This window comes from Akebia trifoliata, chromosome 11, assembly GCF_017979445.1.
Source record: "Akebia trifoliata isolate Shusen 1 chromosome 11, ASM1797944v1, whole genome shotgun sequence".
Classification (NCBI taxonomy): domain Eukaryota; kingdom Viridiplantae; phylum Streptophyta; class Magnoliopsida; order Ranunculales; family Lardizabalaceae; genus Akebia; species Akebia trifoliata.
The window spans coordinates 19,538,104-19,546,953 of NC_141385.1; the positions used below are offsets into that span (position 1 = coordinate 19,538,104).

Below are 8,850 nucleotides of genomic sequence, written 5' to 3' on the forward strand. Positions count from 1 at the left end.
GGATTGGTTTTAATTTGTCAATTTTAAATGGCTTAAAGCTTGTGAATTGATTGGTTCGATTATGATTATGTTTTTAAATCATTGGAAAACTCGTTGGCAGACTTGATTAATCGCTCTTTGTTGTTCAAACTGAATGGTTTCATTTTTGTAATTTTCTAATCGTTCCAAATTCTTAGAAGTTGAATTAAACCTTGGGACTTGCAGGCTGCTTCTTCACAGCGTTTAGTAGCCTAAATGCTCCCATCTTAGGTTGTTTAGGCTCCTCTCACTATGTCATAATGCGCCTTAAACGACTGCCCATATAGTCGCAAAAAAAGTTATTTTAAAAGGAGTAGTTTTCAAAAAAACGACGGTCTTTGACAGTCGGAAAAAACGACTGTCTTCGACAGTCGGGAAAAATGATGGTCTTTGGCAGTCGTTTATTTATAAATGCACACATACGACAGTTACTGACTGTATATATTTTGTTTATATATAAATTTAAAAAAATATTTTTTTATTTATAAATTAAAAAAAAAAAATCAATAGTTAAAAAGTGCAAATTAAGGCCATATCATCATTTATATTATCCATTTCAATGTAATAATTTTTTTATTAAAAAGAATGTGTCAGATCCAATAGTCCCTACAATGGCACAAAAAATTAATGGGATACGACAATGACTTCCTTTCAATTGTACTTGTGGGTTTGAGCTCAAATCACGTAAACGCCCACTTCTTCTATCATGATAGGTTGAGTTCAGATTCCTATGGAAGAAATTTGGGAGATAATGCTCTCTGCACTTGTTATCTAATCTCTATCCAACTGCACCCATTATTTCTTCTCAACCTCCTCTTCATCGTCTTCAACCTTTCAGCGTCGCCCCAATCACCATTATCTGCATATAAGTTCGACAACAACAATCAACTCCCTGCACTCTCAAGCTTGAGCTAATACACATTCTTAGCCGCTATTTCTGCAAGTTCAATGTTTCCATGATTCCTACATGCCCCAAACCATGCTCCCCACAAAAATGAAATCTCTTAAACAGAGACATAAGGGGTCAATCTGGATAGAATCCAACATAGGTTTTAGAGATCCTTCATCTGAGTTGAAAGTTGACAGAGACAATAATAAGATCGACGAAGCACAAAGAGAAGAACTAACAGGCTCAGACATGAAAGCTTGATCTGGGTCATCAACAATCGAGGAGAGAGTACCATCGTAGTCTAAAAACATCACAATTTGCTTGCCCTTTGAAGCATTTGTGATTTGCTCGAACATATTCAAAGCTGATGGATGATTCATCTGTAGAAAAAGTAGAATTAATTCATTATATATTGTCAGAAAAAAAAATGTATAACAGATGGAGACCACCATTACGTACAATCCAAGAGGTCTGATCTTCTATTAGTGATAATGATGGTGTTGATTTGATATGGGTAGGTGAAGAAGCTTTCATTGAATCTGTCCAAGCATTCATTCTTCGTCCTCCACTTCCTTCTGTTTCAAGCTTCTTAAGTATCTTTTTCTTAGAAATAGCAATAGTAGTAAACATAGGCGATTTTGTTTCAGTAAACAGAGATGATTTCAAGTTTTGAACTTATTTTTCTGAAAATATGTTTAAGAAAGTTGCACAAACCAATGTTGTCAGAATCAAATCGGATTTTAAAGTCACAAGGAGTATGATTCAGATCAAATTGGAATTCAAATAAACGAAGCATACGATCCACAAAGTTTTTTCTTTATGAGTTAAACAAATATGAACCAAGCCTAATTAAATTACTCCTGAACCAATCATATAATGACAAGGTTTTGAATAAATACTCAAATATTAACAAAACAATATACCTAGCAGCCTCTATAAGGACAATATATGAACAAAAGATGTATTCTCGAGAAAATCAAAATCATGTATCAACACCTGAGCAGTCTAAATAAGAAGGGGGTAAAAGAACTATTAGCATAACCCTCGCCATCAACTGCATCACTTCAGTCTCAAATTAAACAAGCTTTGATTTCTCATCAACAATCTAAATTATAAACTTTTGAGTTTGCATGGATGGACATGCATGTATTGTCCTTACTCCTCTGTGTTAGACTGTTAGGTTATCCAAAAAAATAGAATACACTAATTTTTTATTTTGTAGTATTCAGGGTCCAAGAAAAACAAAAACGAATCGAACACTTCAATGTTATTCAATCCTAAGATTGTGTGAATAGAACACTTCAATATGATGTATGAATTTCTATTAAAATTGTGTGAATCGAACACAAAAAACAATTGGCCCACTTTAGTGAATTGTATGAATTAAAATTGTAGGATTTTTTTTACTTTTTAGATTATAGTATTTAAGTTCTAAGAAAAACAAAAATGAATTGTATTCAGACCATCAAAAATGAATTGTATGTTTGGGTCAAGTTAATCTCCATTGTGAATAGAACACTTGATATCTAAAATGATCTTTACCTTAATTATCTTCGAACATCAAATGTTGATGGAAGGTGAATCTAAGATCGTCTCCTGTCACTATGCAAAGTGGGGGAACCAGATACCAAGAAAATTGGAAGATGCATCTTCACAAATGGATGGTCCAAGAGCTTAGAAGCAGAGGGCCGATCGTTTGGGTTAACTTGTAAGCATTGGTGGATGAAGTCCCGTGCATCACTTGAAAGGGTATTAGGAATTGGTGGTGGGATACCCCTACCAATCCTAAATAATGCTGGCATCTGTCATACAAGAGAAATCGTAAGAGAAAAAACTACTAAAGCTTGAAACCAATACCACATACTTGGGATAAAAACCCATTCACATTTAAACCTATAAAAAATAAAAAATAAAAAATAAAAATAAAAATAGGGTTGGAAACAATATCCAAAGTGGGTGCATGCAAAATTTGTATGGAAGATTGAAAGGGTGAAATATTTGCCTAAAATATTATCATATATGTGGCACTTGAAGAATATGGCACTCTTGACACTTGAAGTTCTGAATCATCAAATTGCCAAACAGTGCAAGAGCAGAGATAAATCAAGTTAAAAAAATAAACTTAGAAAAGACCAATTGCGTACACATTCCAAAGGAGTGTAAGGAAGCCGACGAGTTAACATCTCTAAGACAGTGCAACCAAGGCTCCATATATCTGTTGCAAGCCCATAGCCATGGCTCTTCCGATTAACAACCTACAATTGAGGAACAGATTTGATAATTAGAGAGGCAACTATATCATCCTCATCTGGACAGATTCCATTACAATGAGGCATCTTTATTGGCTGATATTTAACACCATGCTTTGAGATACGGATATCTGTTCAATTGAACTGACACAAGTACCAGCACTTGACGCATAATATAACACTATCATAAAGACAATGCAAACCTCAGGGGCCATCCAGAATGCAGTGCCTTTGCAAGATTTCACATCGTTGAGTTTGGTTGCCTAAGAAGGTGCAAACAGCCATGTAAGATAAAGAAGTTTACAAATAAGAAACATGGAAGAGATAGCAAGCTAAGAAGAAATAAACCTTTACCAATCCAACATCTGCAAGTTTTACAGATCCATTTGCATCCACCAATATTTTAGTACATTTGATATCCCTTGAAAATGAGAAGCAAAAAAGAAGATTACTTAGAGAAAAAGAATAAAGTTTTTAATGATGTTCCTATATCATCAAACACTAGAAAACTGGCAACACACTTATACATCCAAGTCATCATATGTAAACAATCCTGAATGCTCAAAAAAAGTACATGATTTAGATGCAAGCGAATGAAAGAAAATATTTATCGAATGCAATCCATTTGATTGGCCTAGGTAAAAAAAATTGTTTAGCATTGCAAATGCGTAAGCCTGTTTATAATGAGATCAATAACTCAAAAGGTGCAGACAAATCACAAACCCAAGATCTATTGCCATATATGGTCTTTGAGGAAGGGAAAATATGCCCCTAGCTCTTCTGCGTTTGAAGCTCTCAGTAGTCACTCCAAGAGGAGGTGTATCTGTAGAAACGAATAGCTGATTTTCTGGATCTTTCATATAGAATGTAATTTTACCTTCCCCTGTAATCCAAAGACTAGCCATGGCTCTTAACAATGAAGTCTTCCCACTCCCACTAGGACTTGTGACCTGTTAATGTAGTAATATATTATAGCCAATATCTTTGTATAGAAGAGCAAAAAAGTATCAGCATATAGTATGAAAATTGCTAACCAATAAGTGATCCCCATTGTTGATCTCCAACAATAGATCCCTAATTAGAGCAGTTTTACATTTTGGTGTCTGGTGTCTGTAATGTTAAATTCTCAATTTCCAGTAACTTATGACATTTTTCCAGAGGCATAGATCCATTTGATTGCAAATAAGTTGAATTAAGTGCATCACTATATGTAACAATAATCTCTTGGGTGGGTTCAGAGCTACTTTGCGAGCTGTCGTCAAGAATGTCATCAAACTCACCTGTACATGTGGAAGGCATATAAATCAATAAAGAAAGTCAAGTCAAAGAGATCCACCTCCATGAAGACTTATTGACAGATTAACATGGATTTGCATAAACTTATCAGTATCAAGGGTGAGGGTAGATTCTTATATCTTAGAGCTATGTAAGATGAGAAAAGTTTCTAGTTTTTTATAAGAAGAGGTATTTAAAGATTGTTTTGATGAATATAATATATACTATAAAACGGAAAAGAGGTTGAGGAGACCTACCTTATGTAGATGGAAAAGGAAAACACAACACATACTTATATTAAAAAAAAACAACCCACAAAACAATCACCCAAAGCCCAAAACTATCCTCTCAGTCCAAACAAACTCCCAACTGAAACGAAAATGACAAAAAAAACACTCTAAAATTCTTCAAATTGCTTGCACCAAAAGAACATGAGATCGACAATGTTGATGATAACCTTGTAATGACCAAGCTCTTACCATCAAATTCCTCACTATCTCATCACTTCACAACACATCAAATAACAAAAGGAGCCAAAGACCAAAGGATTATTTTACTACCACCAAAATCCGCATACTCAACTCTGGAGAAGAGTTAAAACAGACTAGGGGAAGATTAGACTAACACCAAAAATAGAAAAGAAATGGGACCAAATAACTCTATCTAGATTATAGTGAATCAATAAATGATTTATCAACTCGCCATTACCTTTGCATAGAAGGTAACACATTGATAGGAATAGTAGTATTCTAGGAATGTGAAGAGTTCTCATGAAGTAACAGCTATCACTAAATGTTTAGCTGGTTTTACAATCTTAAACTAATGTTTAGCTGGTTACAATTTGCTATTAATGCTTCCTATATATATATATATATATATATATAAATAGGTGGAATTTTATTAATCTTAAAACTTTTAAAAAAAAAAGATACAAAAAGTAAGGGGCCAAGCTAGCCACCCTACAAATGTACCGAAAGAAACACAAAACAAAAAGGTGGAGAAAACCACATTCCACTCATCATAAATCTTGGATTAATCTAATGTTGCAAATTTAGATGAAGAAACAGAAAATTTCCATCTTCCCTTCCCGTTCTCCATACCAACTAGATTAGAAAACTTCTGTACCACATTATCATAACCATCAAGGATTTAAGATCGGTGTCAGGACTAGATCTTCCATTGTTGAGGGTCAGGGCCAAGTTGCAGAAAGTCAAAGTCACGACAAAAAAAAGGCCATGGATTTAGGTATTAAGAGTGGATATGAACATTCTTAACAGAAAACATGGCTGTAGGCAATTAAGTGGATATTTTGTTTCATTTTTTCGGTCCTTCTTGAATTTGTAAGAGCACGTCTCATTAAATCTAAAAAATGGATTGCACCATTCTCATAATTATTATGAGACCCAACAATGTGGAAAGTGTAACAATAAAAACTTGATGTCAAAGGAAGTAGTGTTGAAAAAATTTGGATATCTAATTAGTAGTGAGCATCTGATAAATCCTGTCAAACAATTCATGGATGCTTCACTCTAGTAATGCGTTAACTAACCCAATTGGGTATCTAATTAGTAATTAATGAATCATTTTTCCTATATTTCCAGAGTAATCTTGGCAAATAAAAAGTACCCAATATTACATACACGGGCAAAATTGTTCAAAATGGATTCCTAAAGTTCAAAATAAATCGACTCGAGTAATAAGTTGCAACAAGAGTAAAAACAATTGCATGATGAAGACATAATAAAATAGCACAATCTCATAAATCACAAGACAAATCAATCACTAACCTTAATCCGCCTCTGCACTTTCGCTTCTCCTTCAGCCCCAATGTTGTCCTGTTTCAGCAATTGCACCATGAGCAACTCTATAAACAATGAATTCCTTCTCTACAACCTTGTATCCATTGTGCACAGCTGACTCCAAGCCAGAGACCTAGGACCAAAAAATAAAAATAAAAATCCACGAGTGTAAATGGAACAATGCCAAATGCAGATGTTTTGGATATTTGGGTCTACCTTCACCGCAAGTTTATCAACCTCACTTCTAACTTTTGTGACAGCTTCACAAGCTTTCGATATGCCATTATCCTTCTTCATATCGTCAAGTTTCCTCTCCTTGCTTGCTGGATCCTCAAAGAGTACCACCCTTTGACATGTCCTTCACACCCACCATATGCAAGCATTCTTCAGTAAATAGAATACTGTTTGACTATTGTCCTACCAATAATTTTCAAGTTATGTACAAATCAATATATAACATACCTATCAGTAAAAAACAAAAGTGAAAATGTAATGGCAAGTAGGAAATCACCAATATGCCTCGTGGCTATAGGAAAGTGGACAAGGTATAAATCCAGATAGTCTAACTGAAATGCTTTAAACTAGCCTTGGTGGTAATGAAAAGGTCCTCTCTCTTCACAAGGCCAAACTGAAATGCTTCAGCAAGTGCTTCTCCAACTTCTACTTCGTTCTGGTAATCAGTTGTAAGAAAAAAAATTCTAAGCTTCCATACAGATCCTAGGAGACTTAACACGATACACAAACCTGACTGTTAACCGACCAAGTACTCCAAAAGACCGATCTGATGGATAAGGGGAGAACCATGAATATAACTGGGGTATGACACCCGAGAGTCGAGGAAAATATACACTCAACACTCCCCCCACCCATAAGACTTGAAAGATTCAAACCCGTGACCTATACGAACTTAGCGCTCTAATACCATGTTAACCAACCAACTACTTCAAAAGACCCATCTGATGGAGAAAGTGAGAACAATGAATATAAGAGGGTCACGGTGCTTAATTGGGGTATGACACACCCAAGGTGGGAGGAAAATATATAATCGACACTGATAATCAAATTTCCAACATTGTTACTTATTCTATAAACCCAAATACTCTTTCATGGCACTTGTATAGGAACCCAATGTACCATCAGTAAAAGAAGGTGAAGAAGCGATGATGGTAGGTGAGAGAAGGAAAATGAGTTCCTATCTTAAATTTTGATAGTAAGTGAGAGATTTGCATGGCAAAGAAAATGCATAATAATTTTCACTATTTTAATCTTATTGAAAGGGTGCTCTACAATATCAATTAGATCAAACCCAATAGACTGGATGAATACATTCAATGTGTTCCTCGATCTAAGATTAGAACTTCTTTCTTGTTATCTGATTTTGTTTATAAATTGGTGATTAATCTGTTGTGGATTTGGATATAAGGTAACACAATTATTACTTTTGTTAAAATTCAACTTAATAGGAGATCATTTGTTAAGATTCCATAATTTTCATCTTTGTTGTCACCATATAATAAATCAAAATCAGAGAATATTAAACAAAAAATAAACATACTAATCTAATAAATAAAATAGTAAACCCTAATCATCTACAATACTACAAATAAATAGAACGACATCGAAATCCATATGTAGCAGAATTGTTGTTGTTGTTGTTGTTGTTCAATAAGAAATCATAAATTTAAGAGAAAATAAGAAAATATACAGATCCAGAGAAATGAAAAAAAACCCCAAAAAATCAACTTCAATACTAAGTAATTTAAGACAACAAATCCAAATCCAAATCCATCAAGAGAGCAGAAACAAACAATAAATAAATCAGATCAATAAAAATAGTACTCGAAAGTCGAAACAGTTAGTAGATCATTGGAAGAATAAAAATAAAACCTGATTTTCAAGCTGTGATTGAGAATCGAAATAGTTGGTCTCCTATGCCAACCAAGAGTATCCAAGAATAGTTCAAACTTCGTACTTCGATAACGAAGCAAAGCCAATAAAAAGAAACCAAAATCGAAAACTTTCTATCAAACTCCGATCGATTATGCCCTAAAACTTCCAAATCGAAATCTAATTGCGTCTTCAAAATCACAGATTTTGTGAGTGAGAGATCGAGCGAACATCTTTCGATCAAACTCCGATCGATTTCTTTCTAAAAAAAAATCCGATCGATTTACTTTCCAAAATGAAAAAGACTGGTTGATTCTTAGAGAGAGAGTCGAGTGAGAGAGAGATATGTTAAATCGAAACTTAAAGAGTTGATCTCCTAGATCGAAACTTAGAGATTTGATATTCTTCTTGAAATCGAGATAGAGTCGAGTAAGAGTAAGAGATAGATGAGAGAAAGATAGAGAGAGAGAGAGAGAGAGAAGAGCGTCTGATTTGAAAGAGGGTGAGAGAGAAGAATAGTCGAGTGGTGAGACAGAGAAGAACAGTCGAGTGGCGAGCTTCTGTCTGAGGAATTATTTTTAGAATGGCTATTAGCACCTCAACTTTTACTTATTAGCCTCAGTTGGTTGAAACGACGTTTAAATGACAATCAAACACTATTGCAATTAACCACAGCCTTTAGCAGTCGTTTTTAGCACAATTCTGTTGTCGCAATAAACGCAATATGACGTAG

The 8,850-nt window shown here is 34.5% G+C and overlaps 1 protein-coding gene across 4 annotated transcripts; it reads right to left on the bottom strand.

Moving 5' to 3' along the window:
* Nucleotides 1-573: 573 nt before the first annotated feature.
* Nucleotides 574-8,596, bottom strand: LOC147391095 (mitogen-activated protein kinase kinase kinase 1-like). 4 transcript variants are annotated; one of them, XM_086417116.1, is made up of 8 exons: nt 8,118-8,596; nt 6,447-6,588; nt 6,219-6,363; nt 3,511-4,106; nt 3,360-3,419; nt 3,052-3,162; nt 2,450-2,709; nt 610-1,287 (listed from the first exon to the last, which is right to left on the bottom strand). In XM_086417116.1, exons 5-7 carry the CDS (start codon nt 3,369-3,371, stop codon nt 2,491-2,493), a joined length of 342 nt encoding a protein of 113 aa, XP_086273242.1. In that variant the 5' UTR covers nt 3,372-3,419; nt 3,511-4,106; nt 6,219-6,363; nt 6,447-6,588; nt 8,118-8,596; the 3' UTR covers nt 610-1,287; nt 2,450-2,490. The 4 variants fall into 4 exon arrangements, 3 of the variants coding, with proteins under 3 accessions (XP_086273242.1, XP_086273241.1, XP_086273244.1); XM_086417115.1 differs by having other exon boundaries at nt 3,505-4,106; XM_086417118.1 differs by having other exon boundaries at nt 3,505-4,106; nt 6,447-8,596.
* Nucleotides 8,597-8,850: the final 254 nt, after the last annotated feature.